The 17,374-nt window shown below is 38.4% G+C and overlaps 1 protein-coding gene across 2 annotated transcripts in view; it reads right to left on the reverse strand.

The window, feature by feature from the left end:
- LOC122565336 (nuclear receptor ROR-beta-like) overlaps positions 1-17,374 on the reverse strand; it is a 76,083-nt gene that overhangs the window by 43,802 nt on the left and 14,907 nt on the right. Inside the window, exon 1 of one of the 2 annotated variants that reach the window (XM_043721203.1) lies at positions 3,380-3,404. The exons of the other annotated variant lie outside the window; for it this stretch is intronic. Coding sequence (XP_043577138.1) covers positions 3,380-3,389 — 10 coding nt within the window. The 5' untranslated portion in view covers positions 3,390-3,404. Of the gene's footprint in view, positions 1-3,379; positions 3,405-17,374 lie in introns of those variants that run through there. 2 annotated transcript variants of the gene reach the window in all.

Consider the following 17,374-nt stretch of genomic DNA (forward strand, 5'->3'; position numbering starts at 1 on the left):
ACCACATTAGCCAGCCTCCAGTCTTCCGGCACCTCACCTGTGACTATCGATGATACAAATATCTCAGCAAGAGGTCCAGAAATCACTTCTCAAAAAAGCTGTCTTGACCATTTATGCAATTGGGAATACATGTGCCCATGTAGAACATTTACCACTGACCCTATCAAAGTTCACAGGTCAGGAATGTCATGTGATTTAAATGCGTTCACTAGGCTAGGGCCATCTGCCCTTTTGTCCTTAAAGGCCAGCAAGTTGTATGAGAAGTCACAATAATCCTTAAATTCACTTTTGCGCTCTCATGGAAACACGTTGAGAACATCTAGCGTTGTAATTGTAGGCCTAAGCTCGGCCCCACTTCAGGTTTGCAATACAAAGTGATGACAATAGCACAGGTTCAATTCCTGCACTGCCTGAGGTTAACAAGAAGGAAATTACATTCTTAATCTCTCCTCTTGCCTGAGATGTGGTGACCCTCAGGTTAAACCACCACCAGTCGTCTCTCTGAGAAAGCAGTCCTCTGGTCTGTGGCATCATTAACGTCTTGCCTTACAGAGGGACTATTATTTAGCCAACGTCCATCATATTTCAGACTCTAATTGTTAACTGTCAAATTGGTTAATGTCACAATTTCCTGGAATCCATTCTGAATACAGCAATAAAGTACAATACAGAGAGTATAACATGAGGTCTATTGTGGTAGCTGGTATTGTGGTACAGTGTCATTTCATTTCTGGACAAACAGTCCAAAATCAGCATGGATTGTTGGAATACAAATGCTTAGTCTGCCACCTGCATGAGTTCTACAATTTCAACATCACCTCTTTTGGATAACGAGGTTCTATTGTTGAAAACTGCTCACATATTGCTGTTGCACAGGCCAGATAAATGGCTCTTGTGGGAAATGTAAAAATATTACAGCAATATAAATTATTGCTGCTTTTCAGAAGATTTAGATTAGCATTGAAAGAATGTCTTGCAATTTGTTCGTGCCATATCTGACCTGGAAGTAACTTTCAGAGGGTATAAAAACTCGAAAGGACAGAATTGCCCATTATTTTTCAACATGTGGGGCTGAATGAAGAACACACCAACCCCATCAGGGAGAAACTTAATAACCTGCTTGGCAGGCAGTAAGTTAAGTGCTGATAGGAGAGCAAGGAACCAGTATCTCACCCAGTCACAGGCCTCAACATTGGTGAATAGGTTGCTAGAAGCAGGGGTACTAAAATCTGCTGGTTGAGGCCTACTTCTTGTGGGGGAGGAGGGGGGGTTCGGAGGAAGGGTAAGTTTCTTTTTTCTTCTTGTAGTAGAGTTGGCTATTTGAGGAAGGGGGGGGAATGGGTTTAGGCAGAGGAGGTAAAGGGGTACTGCAGGTAAAGGTAGAGAGAGTGGGGTATTGGAGGTCTGAACCAAGCAGTTAGCAGGTCACCATGAAACTAGTCACCTTAATTGCCTACTGGAGAGCCAAGTTATTGGTGAGGTGCAGTCTTGAGGCTCTTACGTGGCCTTAATTGACCACTTAAGGACTTTATTTGCTGGTGAGTTGAGAAAGTCACCCATGGATGTTCTCACTCAGCATCTGAATGCTGAGATAGCAAGAAGGAGGTGAGTTTCAAAGACCAGCTTGCTCAGTTATGTCCCTTTCTTACCATCTCTCCTTACGAGAGGAATATTGAACCCCATAATACAGATATTTCTCACAACGATATGCTTAAAATTTCACCAAAATATTTAAACGAAATTTTTTTAGCATGTCAGAAATAAAATGTAATCAGATCAAATAAAGTTTTAAGCATTCTCTCAGGACTTGCTCAAATCACTGCAGTCTTTTTTTGTTTATAAGCTGATCATATTTTAAAGGTTATCAAAATGCATGTGTCTTATGGATGCTAATCACAAGATATGATTTTTTTTGACAGGACAACAATATAATAATGGGCAACTCAAAATTGAGCTAATAAAAGCTCTAATTTAGTTAAGTCCATCTAGGCGAAAGTATGTTCGAAATTTTATTTCAGTGTCTATTGTAGCTATCAGCAAAGCATTCACCATCACAGAGCGACACAAAAACAAAACAACAGATGGCCTCAGTGGGCAGATCTCTGTGATTAGCCAAATTAAGTAACCAATGGACAGAGAACTTAAGATAACAACCGATACCCCATTTCAGTCAATGCCTTTGGAACTCCCTACTGGCTTAGTGGGTAATGTGCCAAATGAAGTGTTGCTGAGGCCCACAGATCTGGGCTGAACTGGTTGAATGCCCATTCTGTGCTGAGTTAGCCAGTCTTAGAAGAAAAGGCAGTGGATATGTTCCAATTGGTTTTTGTATCTTCAATATAAAAAGGGCAAAACAAACTCTGCTAGAGTACTATATTGTCCAATGACCCCTGTTGAAAGTGTGAAAGTATCAGGTGCAGTCCAGAATGAGCTTCTTTATGATAGCCGCCACTGTTGGATGATGGGATACACAGTGATTTTCTGATTGAAAGCTAAAGAACAGGAACTTAGGCAAGGTTCCAAAAAACTTTCAAGTGAATGAGAACAGGAGAAAGGGGGAAAGATAAAGATACAAATGCATTAAGAGGCACATGCTATAACACACTTGATTATTAAAAATTTTTTTCATACTGGTCCAATCTACAGAGATGGAACAGAACATTTTACATTGTTGAATAAATTGCTAAATTTTATCCATTCTTCCTCCTGTAACTATTTTAAACTAAACTTTTTTTTTGCGATTTCAGAAATAGCACATGGGGAAAAGATGCATCAGAACTGATAAGAAGCATCCCCGAAACACAAACAATTTGTTGCAAGTTCTTGCCTATGCTGAGCATCAGCAGAATTCAGAGAGGCTGGTAAAGCTGCTAACCACAAATGTCGCTATAAGCTTTATCAACAGCAGTCCCAACTGAAGAAATCATACCTTGAGACAGGCAAGTTCTGAAAAAAAAAAGCATCTTTAAAAATGTACTGTTAAATTAACTTTTCTGCTCGCCTTACAACATGCTGCAAGATTTACTATCAAAGTCAAAATGATGGAAGACTTAAAAATATCTTCATACATTCAATCTTTATATTGATACTATGGTTTAACATTACACAGTTATAAAAAAGGTCAATGTGTATCATACTAGTACATTAATTTTCTATTATAAATTTTATTGATATGATAAAAATATGTTTTTAATCAGTTTTACCATCCTTTTTGATCTTCAGACCCAGAAAAGTGCTATTCTAGACTGTTTCTCACACCATTACAAAGACAGTGTATTGAAAGCTTGAGCAATAAATTAAACACAGCTAAATATATATATACATTAGAAACAAACTGGAACCACAGTTTACTTATTTTTTAAAAAATCAGCAGACTTACATGAGGGCATCTTCTATTGCTCAAGTGCTGCAATGTTGAGGCATTGAGTGCTTCCTATTTAGTTAATTTGATCATCTTCCTTGATGTGTAGAACCACAGTGCAGTTACAAAAAGGTGTACAGTGGTGAGTACTTCCTTTAATTCAACAATAAGCAGCAGTCAAGCTATGCACATCTATTTACAGGCTGGATTGATGAACCACAGTTATGTGGTGTGCTGGATTTCTTAAACAACTATTTGAAACCATTTTGCCACAATATGTTATACAATTTTCACAGAGTGTGTCATAGGCTTGCACACTGTGCTTTCACCTCTTGGTTTGAATTCAAACCAGTGATGAGATCGTAATCGTATTTCTGGTTGCAAACTTTGCTTGCAAAATAACTTTGAGGGTAGTATGAACATAGCATCTCATAACCGGTAAATCAGAGAAGTGTAGGATATACACCACAATTTACTATCTTACTAAACAAGACAAGTGGATCAGCAATATTGGAAAGAGTGTTTTAGTTTGCACCTGGCTATTATCATGGTGAATCGTGATTAAGCACACTAGCCCCAATTTCAATAAGCTCAAATATTTACCCAACTGTTGGAGAAAATTTAATGCTTTCTTATTTATTGTTTACAAAGGATTTCAGGTCATGTTCACATGACTTAAGGTTCTTCAGAAAACACAGCAATTCTGAGGGCACAGTATAATAATGAGATTGAAAGGCATAAAGGAAGGAAGATGCTTGCATTTATATAGCACCTTTTACAACATCTCAATTCAGTATGTTTGAAGTGTACTGACTGTGTAATGGAAAAACAAAGCACAACAAGAAGACACCATCAGTAATAAGCTATATGACTGAATAATGTGTTTTAGTGATAATAACTTGCAAGATAGATACAGGCCAGGGCACTGGAAAACTACCCCAGCTCATCATCAACCATGACACTGATCTCTTCTGGCAATCAAAGAGGATAAACTATTCCTAGGTTTAACGTTTTCTTTGGAAGATGGTACCTTCCACAATGTAGCTCGTGCTCAACACTGTACCATGGTATCAGTTTTAATTATGTGCTCACATTTCTAGAATGGATCTTGAATGCACAACAACTCGCTCAGATGTGAGCATGCTAACAAAGAGGCAAAGCTGTAGTCAGATGTTTATCAACAAAACAAACGATAAGCCTTCTGTTCTTGGTGCTCACATTTTCTTATGGAATCAGTGGCAGACAGAAACTGGGATAAGTCTGTGAAGGGGCCATTCAACTCACATGCTCATTACTTTTTGTCTAATTTCAAATCTTCTTGCCCTGGATTTTTAGTTTCAATTTCTTCTTTTAGGTATCTCTCAACCCTATTTATGTTATTTCTTAACTTGTTTACATAGTTCCAGAAATCCAATAAGCTGTGTGAAAATGTTCTGCATATATTCCCAATTTACTAATAGTTCTTTTTTAAAATACTTTGAATCTAATCAGAGTGAACAATTTGATTTGATCAATTTTGAATTTATTTTGGAACAAAAATAGAATGCAACTTCCTCAGTTGTTCCTTACAGTTAACATTTCCAAGCTCCAGACTATCCTGCATCCCTCTCAATAACTATAACATTTCCTATGATGTAATTATCAGTAATACAGCATTAACCAACACCAAAATATTGACTGGCTCAGTGTCAATTTGTGTCTTATTTCATACTTGTGCAATACCTTGGGATGTTTTATAATATTAAATTTTGTTTTGTAAATGAAATTTCTTGATATATGTATAATTATTCTCAATTTGTTTTTGATCCCTTTGAGAAAGAAACTGAATGTGTTGTACTAAGCCAAGTACTCCCAAAACTATTTCCTGAATCACAGGCTTTATAAAATGTTCCAGGAAAGGTATTTAATCCAGTTTCTTTAAAAGAAAAGACAAAGACATTCTTTCTTTCCTTTACATATATGGAAATTCCCTTGATGTAATTCTTGGCTCAGTGGTAGCACTTACACATCTGAGTCAGTAGGTTACGTATTCAAGTTTCACTCCAGAATCACACGCATACATCATTAAGGTTGACACCTTAGTTAATTGAGGGACTGCTAAATGTCAAATGAGATGAGACGTTATACCTGGACCCATTCTGGCCTAATAGGGAGACATAAAGGATTCAATGGTACCATTCAGAGCATGATTGTCCACCATCTACAAGGCAAAAATCAGGATTGAGAATCAATATCCTATATTTACAGTTCCAACAATATTTGAGAAGCTCAACACCATCCAGCGAAAAGCAGCCACCTCATTGACACCCTATTTACCATCTTCAACATTCACTCCCTTCATTATTAATTCACTGGGGCACCATTTAAAAATCAATCAATCAATCTGAAAATAAGTCAAAAGGCACGACCCACCAAACTCATGACCTCTATTCCATAGAAGTAGCAGATGTAATGGGAACAACAGCAACTTCAAGTTCTTCTCCTTCCTGACTTGGAATTGTCATTATCATTCCGTCAGTATGACTGAGTCAAATTCCCGAAACGCCCTCAGTAATATCCTTTGGGTGTTCCAAAACCTCCATGGTCTGCAGCAGTTTAACGAAGGCAGCTCAGCACCAACATCTCCAGAGAAATAAGGGATGGGCAGTGGACTCTGGCTGAGCCAGCAAAGTCCACGTCCCATAAATAAATAAAAATGTAGGCAACTTTTTCATGGCATCCTGGCCAGCATTTATTTCTCACCCAATCTCAAAATATAGTCATTATCTCATGCTACTGTGAGATTAGATTAGATTACTTACAGTGTGGAAACAGGCCCTTCGGCCCAACAAGTCCACACCGACCCGCCGAAGCGTAACCCACCCATACCCCTACATTTACCCCTTACCTAACACTACGGGCAATTTAGCATGGCCAATTCACCTGACCTGCACATCTTTGTGACTGTGGGAGGAAACCGGAGCACCCGGAGGAAACCCACGCAGACACGGGGAGAACGTGCAAACTCCACACAGTCAGTCGCCTGAGGCAGGAATTGAACCCGGGTCTCTGACGCTGCGAGGCAGCAGTGCTAACCACTGTACCACCGTGCCGCCCACAAAGATATAGCTCTATGTTAAGTTGGTTGCCATTTTTCTGAGAATTGCCATTTCAAAAATACATCTTTTACTACAAAATGCTTTAGAATAATTTTTCCATGCTAATTCACTGTGCTTTTCTATTTTTCTCCTATTGTTGAACTTCCTTTTCTTAAGTTTACAACAAACATTCATTTGTACGAAACTCAAACCATTTATTAGAGAGGAACCACAAACAAATATCCGCTTCCATTAAAGAACATAGAACACAAGAATAAGAAACAGGAGAAGAAAGGGGCCAGCCAGTCTCTCAAGTCTGCCCTGACATTCCATAAGATCATGGCTAATATGCCACAGACTTCAACTCCTTTTCATACCAAACACTCTGCAGCCCTCAACTCCTCGATATTTCACATAAATCAATCTCAGTTATATTGACTCTGCAGACCTCTAGGAGAGAGAATTCCAGACTTTCACTACTCTTTTGGAGAAGAAATTCTCTCTCATTTCAGTTTTAAATGAATCTCCCTTATTTTGTACCTTAATTCAAGACTCCCCCACTCGTGGAAAAATTTTTTTAATGTCTACCCTGTCAAGCTTAATGTTTCAATAAGATCAGTCCTCATTCTTCTCAACTACAATGAACAAAGGCCTAACTTGTTTCGTCATTTTTGGTAATTCAACCCTCCATCCTTGGAATACCCTCGCGAATATCTTTTGAATATCCTCCAATGTCTGCATATTCATTTTTAAATACAGGCACCAAAACTGTGCACAGTACTCCCAGTGCAAGACTTCCCTATTTTTAAACTCAAACACCCTCTTAATCAAGGCCAAAATTCCAATTGCCTTCTTAATTACCTGCTGCACCCACATGCTAATCTTTTGTGTTTCATGCACAAGAACACTTAGATGCCTCTGCACTGCACATTTTTGGACTCTCTGTCCAATTAAATAGTAGTCTGTCCTTTGATTCTTCCTAACACAATACATGACCTTACACTTTCCTACATTAAACTCCATCTGCCAAGTTTTTACCCACTCACTCAACCTATATTCCATTGTTGATTTCTTATGTCCTCATCGCAACATGTCTTCCCACTTATTTTTGTAAAATCAGCAAATTCGAACACATTATGCTCTACCTCTTCCTCCAATATAGTAAATAATTGATTAGGAGAAAGTGAGGACTGCAGATGCTGGAGATCAGAATTGTGAGTGTGGTGCTGGAAAAGAAAAAGGTCAGCAGCATCCAAGGAGCAGGAGAATCGATGTCCTGAGACTGGTCTTTGTGGCACTCCACTTGTTACATATTTCCAATCTGAAAATGTCCTATTATTAATTCTAACTATTTGTCTTCTGTGTATTAACCAATCCTCAGTCCATATTGATACATTACTCCTCAATACATGAGCTCCTATGTTGTGCAATACCCCTTTATGTCCCAGCTACTGAATGCCTTCTGGAAATCCAAATACTAGTTCTCCTTTATCAATTCTGCTCATTACATTCTTAAAAGAACTATAGCAAATTTGTAAAACATAATTTCCCTTTTTCCTGTTTGATTGTGTTAATCTTTTTTAAATGTTCTGCTATTTTCCCTAATAGTCTGTATCATTTTAACAGATATTAGGCTTGTGACCTTTAGTTTCCTGCTTTCTGTCTGTCTGTCTGTCTGTCTCTCTCTCTCCTTTCTTGAGCAGGAATATCCATTAACAGTTTACTAATTCTCTGGAACCCTCCAGGAATGTAGTGACTTCTGGAACATTTTGACCAATGCCGTTGCTGTCACTTCCTTTAAAAGTAAAATGTATTTTTTATCTGCTATTCTCATTTGCAAAGTTGGGAGGTCATTCAGCTCACCAATCCTAGGAGTCTGCCAGCAATGCTCTTAATCAAATGAAAACAGGAGAGGAATGGAGGAAAACTAAAAGTAAAGGAAAAGTAAAAAAAAATTGCCAACTTTTCATAATTTTAGTCTGCACTAAAACATTTTACAACATTTTTCTTTGGATTGGAATCACTGCAGCATAGTGACAAAGCAGCAGTAGTCCGAAGGTAGGTACAAGTTACCCAGTGATTCAGTCTCTATACTAAAAGGTCAATAGATATTTTCAACAATCTTAATCTGTAATATATTGTCAACAATATCAACATTTTCTGAATTCCAGCTTAAACATCCAGTCAAGTGCTACAATGCATTAATTTAACACCCCATTTCTACAGTGTACAGAATAGAAAGAAACATTTTGTCTTTGTGATTCTTCACATAAATGAGTTACTAATATTTACTGGGTAACAGAAGAATAAAATTAGGGCCTGTTTCCACACTGTAAGTAATCTAATCTAATCTAACCTAATCTAAAATGTCAGCTAAGGATGAATTTTGAGCCAGTTGCCAGAAAATGGAAAAAGGCTTCAGTACAGATAATTTAAAACAGATAATCTTTATCAAGGCGAGGTCATACCTGACAAATGTATTAGAATTCTTTATCTATTTCAATTTCTAGAAGGCCTCTGACAAGATGCCACACAGGAAACTGGTAAATAAGAAAAGAGCCCATGGTGACAATTGGTCAATAGGAGCAAGGTACCAGCATGGATAGAGGATTGGCTGACTGACAGAAGTCAGAGAATAGGGAATAAAGGGGTCTTTTTCAGGATGGCAGCTAGTGACTAGTGGAGTTCTCCAAGGGTTAGTGCTGGGGACACAACTATTCATGTTATACTTTTGCAATCTGGACAAAGAAACCGAGGGCATTGTTGCTCGGTTTGCAGGTGACATAAGTGGAAGGAAGTGTTAAGGCTGGAAGACTGCAGATGGACTTAGCAGGCGAGCAGCGTGGGCAAAGAGGTGGTAGATGGAATACAATGTAGACAAGTGTGAGGTTTGGAAGAATACAGACATTGACTGTTTTCTAAACGGGGACAGGCTTCAGAATTCTGAGGCACAAAGTGACTTAGGAGTCCTAGTTAATGCAGGTTAACATGCAGGTTCAGCTGATAGTTAGGAAGACAAATGTAATGTTAGCATTCATTTCGACAGGTCTAGAATACAAGGACAGGGATGTATTGCTGAGGCTGTGAAGGCTCTGGTCAGACCACATTTGGAACACTAAGCAATTTTGGGCCTCATATTTAAGGAAGAATGTAATGACTTTGGCAGAGGTCCAGAGGATGTTTAAAAGAATAATCCTGGGGATGAAAGGATTGTCATATGAGAAGCAATTGAGGTCTCTGGATCTGTACTCAATGGAGTTTAAAAGAATGGGCGGGAATCTGATAGAAAATTATAGAATACTGAGAGGCCTGGATAGAATGGACGTGGAGAAGATGTTTCCACTCAGAAGAAACTAGTACCTGAAGGCACAGCCTTGGAGTGAAGGGATGACCTTTTTAAAAACTGAGTGAGGCTGAATTTCTTCAGCCAGAGGGCAGTGAATCTTTGGACCTAACTGCTGCAAAAGGCTGTGGAAGATAAGTAACTGAATGTATGTAAGACAAATAGATTCTTGATTAATAAGGGGATCAAAGATTACAAAGAGGAGGCAGGAGAATGGGGTTGAGAAATGCATCAGCTATGAGCATATGAGGTAGACCATACTCAATTGGCCTTATGACCTAATTCTGCTTCTACATCTGTTGGTCTTAAGTGCCCTCTCGATTTAGGAGGACATAACACAGAAAAATCTATTGTTAAAATATAGATTAAGGTAAATTCCAAGATGAAATGCATCTCAAATAATTTGCTGCATCCCCTGCAAATGGAAGGTATTAACTATACTTTAGTTAATTAGTTACTAATTTAATAATCAAATAAATAAGGAGGCTCAAGGGGTCAGTTTAAGGGAGGCTTAGGAATCTAAAGAGAAAAGTCAAGTCAGCAGACCAGTTAGCAATTTTAGGTAAAGATTGGATAAATGAGACAGGGAATTTAATAATGATTGTTCACCAGCAAATAAAGGCCCAAATAAAAGCATAGCAAAAAAAAAATTGAAAACTCTTCATCTAAATGCATGAAACAACTGTGACAAGATAAGTGGGCTAGCTAAACAAGTGTAGTTAAATGATTTGACATAATCACCATAACTAATACATGGTTGCAAGGTGACCAAAGTTGTGAAATAAATATTCCAGGTATACATTATTTTGAAAAGACAAGCATAAAGGAGAAATAGCCATCATTATACAGGATAACATTATACATGGTATTAAAAGGATCTTGGCTATTCCAATTGAATTAAAATAGACATTAACTGATTAGGAATAAAAAGGGCAAGAAACATTGATGGTAGTACAACTCCTTAACATTGACAAGGGAAATAAATAAAAATTATTGGAGTTTATAACAAAGGCAATGCAAAAATCTGAGGAGAACTATCATTTTCATATAGACTAAACAAATTAAATTGGCAAAGGCAGTCTGAAGGATTAGTTTGCAGAATGCTTTTGCAATGTTCCTGTAGGATAATCATTTGGGGAACAAATCAGAAAAGGACAAAATTTATTTTAGATTTGGGATTGTATCATGAGGCATGGTTAATTAGTAATCTCATAATAAAAAGAACCGCTGGGAAAATGTGATAATATAGCTTTAAATTGTATTACTAAGTAAAAAGGTGGTGAATTAAAACCAAAACATGAATTTTAAATAAGACCTACATAGGTCTGAAGTGGGAATTGGCTAAAATTGATTGGCTGAATAGACTGAAAGGTAGAACAGTAAATAATTGAAGAGGAAAAAGGATTCAAAACATCTCAACAAAAATTCAATATATTATAGATAAAATCTGAGTCAGGAAGATTTATCCCAGGCATACTAGGGAATTTAAGGATAGTATTTGATTAAATCAAAAGGCATATCATGCTGTAAAGTGTAATAATAGGGCTGAGGATTTGGAGAGATTTAAAAACCAACAAATGGTGAATAAAACATTGATAAAAAAGGGGAAAAAATAAAATGGGATTCACCTAGTCAGGAATATAAAGACAAATGATTAGAGATCTTAGGAGTACATAAAAAAAGAGAGTAGCTAAAATCATTAGTCCCTTGAGACAGACAGAAGAAACTATCGCAGGAATTTGACAGGGACACAAAATGTATTCAGCACCTGCTTTCACAGAATGCATTAGAAATAGAGGCTGAAAAGAGCTGAGTAACTTAAAGCAAGCATCAGCAGGTAAAGGTTGTTGACAACACCTGTTAGCAAGATGAAATCTGGAAAAGAAACCAGGAAAAGGAATGTCAAAAATCTCAAGGCCAAGAACCACATCCACCTCCCAGAATCGCCTGTCAGAGATGTGGCTCTAGGATCAGGCTGATCAATCATGCAGGAACCCACAGATCCCATGACGAGTGACAAGGAATTTCCGAGGTGGACAATCGTACTTATTAGCAAATATTGAGTTTAGAAAAGGAAACTACTGTCTGACACATTTAAGCGTTGTTTTGGAGTGTGTACTAGTAGTGTGACGGGGACTTGATAGATTGAGTCTACTTTGGGTTTCCATTCATAAACTTCTAAATAAATGATTAATATGCAAGATAAGGACTTTTGAGACAGTCAAAGATTCATACAGTATGGAAACAGACCCTTCGGTCCTACACATTCATGCTGACCAGATATCCCAATCTGACCTAGTCCTATTTGCCAGCATTTGGCCCATGGCCCTCTAAACCTTTCTATTCATAAACCATCCAGATGCCTTTTAAATGCTGTAATTGTACCCACTACTTCTGGCAGCTCGTTCCATACAAGCACCACTCTCTGCGTAAAAAAGTTGCCCTCTGGGCCTTCTTAAATCTTTCTCCCTCACCTTAAACCTATGCCATCTAGTTTTGGACTCTCCCATCAAAAGGAAAAGACCTTAGCTACTCACCCCATCCATGCCCCTCATGATTTTTTTTTAAACTTCTGTAAGGTCACCCCTCAGCTTCCGACACTCCAAAGGAAAAAGGCCCCAACTTATTCAGCCCCTCCCTATAACTTAAGCTATCCATTCCCAGCAACTTCCTTGCAAATCTTTTCTGCACCCTGTCAAGTTTAACAACATCCTTCTATAGAAGAGGGAAACAGAATTGTGGACTATTTTTGAGTTGCAGAATGCGACCAGTATTTTAAAAGTGGCCTCACCAATTGGGGCAATATATTAGCAAGGATGGAAGACCCAGTTAAAGGACAGCAATCAGAAATTGGGGATAAACAGGGAATTTTCAAGTTGCCACCCAAAGCTCATGGAGTGTCATAACGATCAGTGAACCTCAGATATTTATCAATCTGTACAAATAGTTTCGACAAACAGACAAAAATTAATGCATCTAAATTTGCTGACATACAAATCTGTGTAATGTAAGTTATCAGGGCACCAAGAGGCTGCACAAGTCTATACAAGCAGCTAAACTGAGTGGGCAACCCGGTGGCAAATCATGTACAACATCGTCAGGTGTGAGATTATTCACTTTGGAAGCATGAATAGAAAAGCAGAATACATTTTATTAGGGAGCAAGCTTTTAAAAGATGATGGTCAGAGAACCTGTATGTTCTAAAAAAAAAGAAAAAACATTAGCATTCAGGCACAGCAAATAATTATTAAGGCAAATGGTATGTTAGCCTTATTGACAGGGAGCTGGATACCACGTCTTGTTATTATATGGAGGTCTAGTGTGACTACAGCAGGATTACTGTGTGGAGTTTTGGTTACCATACTTAAGAATGGATACAGTTGCATTAGAGGAAGTACAACAAGAATTCAACGTAGTTGTTCTTGAATGACAGAGTTGTTCCGTAATGAGGAGCTGAGCAAATTTGACCTATATTCTCTGAAATGTAGAAGAATGGGGAACGTTTCTTCTCTAAGATTGTTTGGAATTCTTTTCCAAGAGAACAGCTGAGATTGGGTTATTAAATAAATTGGGGACTGATTGACAAGGGAGTTAAGTGGAGTTGAGGCTACAATCAGATCAGCCATGACCTTACAAATGGTGGAGGATGCCCGAGGGGTTGAATGGCCTATTTCTGCTCCTGTTTCTTATGTTCTTACCTCATTAAAAATCATTAAAATATACATGATTCTGTAATGTGCACATTGAAAGACCTAAATTGCTCTAGTTCAGGAATCTAGTACAAGGTAGCACCACTTCATGATATAGGATTGATCATTTAAGACAAAAATGAGAAGGAATTTGAGGATTGTGAATTTTTAGAATTCTCTATGACAAAGAGATGTGAAGGTTTTTATATTTATTGATGGGATGTCATCATCACTGCCTAGGCCAGCATTTATTGTCTAATTCCAAATGTACAGGAGAAGGTGGTGGTGAACTGCTTTCTTGAACTGTTGATGTCCTAACTGTGTAGGGACACCCACAATGGTGATAGGGAGGAAGTTCCAGAACTTTGACCCAGCAACAATGAAGGAACGATGATACAGTTCCAAGTCATGAAAATGTGTGGCTTGGATGGAAACTTGTACATGGTTGGGCATCTGCTTTGAAGAGGCTAATAGTCTACTCATGATCCTATTAAGTTATCTTCAGAGTTGAACTAAACAGAGAGAGAAAAATTTAACACATTATCCATTTCAACATACTGCAGCTCAAAATTAGTCCATGATTCGGGATGGAACTATATTGAGCCACATTCTCTTAAGCTTTGCTCACATTCTCAAATCCATACTGATGAAATTTGATCATTTCTAAATTTACCATGGTTAAGCTTCTCATTTAAATTTTAATGAGCCATATGAAAAAAATGGGATGGGTAAATTAATAGTACATTTAGTCATCTAAATTCAATGTGGAAAGGCTTTAAACAGACTACAAAAGAAGTGCTCAATCTCCAAAGTTATCCTTCAAACATTGACATGTGCTGAGTGGCTGAGAACTACAACATTTTAGGATTTATACTGCTGAATCAAATCTGTTTCTGAAGTACTAAACACGTGGGATCTATTTCATTCAAAGATGGTGAAGGTTCTAAATCTTCTCCCACCACCGAAAGTTTGCAACCTGAAGCAAATTATAATTGAAATCTAGTCTATTAAAAAGGTAGAACAGCAACTATATGCTGTCATGACCATGGATCATAACCCCTGGATCACCTATGAACATACTGAAGTTTTAATTGCAATGTGTGTTTTAAGAAAAAAGAGATCCAGATCCTCTATCTAACCTGTCATCTATTTTCCAAGGATCCGTAATCCCTCTGCTCCCTGCCCGTTCACGTATCTGTCTAGATGTGTCACAAATGATGCTATCATGCCCATGCCTACCACCTTCGTTGGCTACACATTCCAGGCACCCATTAACCTCTGCGAAAAGAACTTTCCATGTATATTTCCCTTAAACCTTTCCCCTCTCACCTTGAACTCGTGACCTCTAGTAATTGAGCCCCCCCCCCACTCTGGGAAAAAGCTTTTTGCTATCCACCTCTCATGATTTTGTAGACCTCAATCAGGTCCCACCTCAACCTCTGTCTTTCTCATGAAGATAATCCTAATCTACTCAACCGGTCTTCATAGCTAGCACCCTCCATACCAGGCAACATCCTGGTGAACCTCCTCTGCACCCTTTCCAAAGTATCCACATTTTTTTGGTAATGTGGCGACCAGAACTGTATGTAGTATTCCAAACGTAGCCAAACCAAAGTCCTATACAACTGTAACATGATCTGCCAACTCTTGTACTCAATACCCCTTCCAATGAAGGAAACATGCTGTATTCCTTCTTGACCACTATTGACCTGCATTGCCACCTTCAGGGTACAATGAACCTGAACACCCAGATATGGCCAGACGAGGATTGTGGATGTAAGTTCACTGGATGTCTGGATAAAATTCTGGTATGTCAGACCTGGACAAAGTCAGGGAAGAGATAACCAGAGGCTGACTACCCAACTTCCTGTCAGCAGGAAGCTCAATACAGTTCCATCATGAACCATGGACTACTTTTGAATTGCAGATATATATGTTTTATCTATCAGAGGTATACAAACAAAATGGGGTTAAAGCGAACTTCAGACCTCATCTATGTGCGTTATTGGCCTGATATCCAATTGTGCGAACTAGTGTGTTGTGAAGGTCACTGTTTGGAGAACAAATATTAAGTATCCTACACTGCTAGCAAAGAAAAGATACTTTCACAGTAGAAGTGCTGCCAGCAGTCAATGTGTAAAGGAACCAGGACAAAAAAGATTTAATTGGCAAAGCCAAAATTTACAAATTTGATTGTTCAATTCCCAATATCAATACCACTGGTAGCATCCACTGGAATGGTCACAATGTTCTACTGTCTGCTGTTCACTAACAAATCATACTTTTTTTTGGACTCACCTGTTCTTAAACGTGTGCATGTGTTATGTTATTATTTCTTGTGTTCAGGGACTAATAAGCTCAAACAAGTGAAATGTCATGAGTTAGTAATTCCTCTATCTAATTCCAATTGATTGCAGCTGTCTCATAACTCCTGAGATGCAGGCAGGAGCTTGGATTCTAGTGTGCATGGCGTAGAAAACTTAAATCCTGCTGGATTTCACTATCTGATTGGCTGGCAGCTCTTCATTCCCAGCAGTGCCAAGGCTAAGTAGTGGGCACTGTCTGGATTGTAGTAAAATGCACAATGAGGCTCATGGCTGTCCCAAGAAGGTAGTGCTTGGAAATGTTGGGCAGAGAAGAATCTTCCTGCCCATTTCGGGGGGTGCAGTACCACCAGTGGCCACTACTCACACTAGGTATAGTCAGTTAAAAATTACACAACACCTGGTTATAGTCCAACAGGTTTACTTGGAAGCACTAGCTTTAGGAGTGCTGCTCCCTCATCAGGTGGTTGTGAATGAAGGAGCAGCGCTCTGAAAGCTGGTGTTTAACTTTGTACACCACAGTCCAACACTTGCACCTCCAAATCATAGGTATAGTCAAGTAGCTACCATTCTCTGATTGGCTGGCATCTTTGTGGGAAGGACATATCATTGGGAATTTCCATCATGGGAATGCCTGTTAGTGCCTGAAGGGAAATGCTGTGGCAATTACAAGAGTTCCGAGCTGGTTCTGACTCATGGGAATTACCCCTGTTAGCCTCATGAAATCCTGTCTAGTCTTTAAGCTGTGTTCTGTTCAAAGCTTATGAATGACTGAGCATTTATTCTCTTGTTTTGTCCATATATCCAGTTGCTGATTTGCACTGGGTAGACGTTTATGAATATGCAATCTGCTTCATTTACCTGCATAACCCCTTGAAATTGAAACACTGCTTATGGACTAGTACATCATACATTTTCCCTTCCTACGTGCACTGCTACACATCTGCCCATATTAAATTTTAATAACATTTCTCACTTAGAGGTAATGCAAATAAAAGTGACCTTTGAGCTGTTGTTTCTAATCCCATTGCTCCATCTACCTTGGCATCTTCTTTAAATTGACCAAAATGTTCAATATGTTTTTGAATTTTTCTGAATGGTGTGATCCTAACACCACTTCTTTAAACATCAGATATATTATTCTTTCCCTCAAACCTAGACCACAACAGAGTCACTCAGTATTTCTATACTAGGTTCTTATCTATTCTCAAGATATTTGTGTTCCTATAGTTTTGAGTTTAAGTCATAAACTTAGCTCAAAAAGGTAATACACTACAGATTGTTCTGCTATAATGCAACAGTTGTATTCCTTTGCAGCCTTGCGCTATAGAAAATTGCGCTGCAGAAGATCAGTAATAGAAAATCACTATACCCGTTCAGTAGAAAGTTCGCATTATCCAAATAACATTCCCAATTTATCAATTGCATTTTGGCCATTCATGCAGACAAAACATGCATTAGAGCAGAACATGACTCGTAGGGCCCAGGGCTTGAATTCCATTCCTGTTAAGTCTTGTGAACTGAAGGTCACAAATTTGGCTCAGAATTCTGGCTGACCTCCAGTGTATTCATGCCCAAAA

Source organism: Chiloscyllium plagiosum, chromosome 31, assembly GCF_004010195.1.
Source record: "Chiloscyllium plagiosum isolate BGI_BamShark_2017 chromosome 31, ASM401019v2, whole genome shotgun sequence".
NCBI lineage: Eukaryota > Metazoa > Chordata > Chondrichthyes > Orectolobiformes > Hemiscylliidae > Chiloscyllium > Chiloscyllium plagiosum.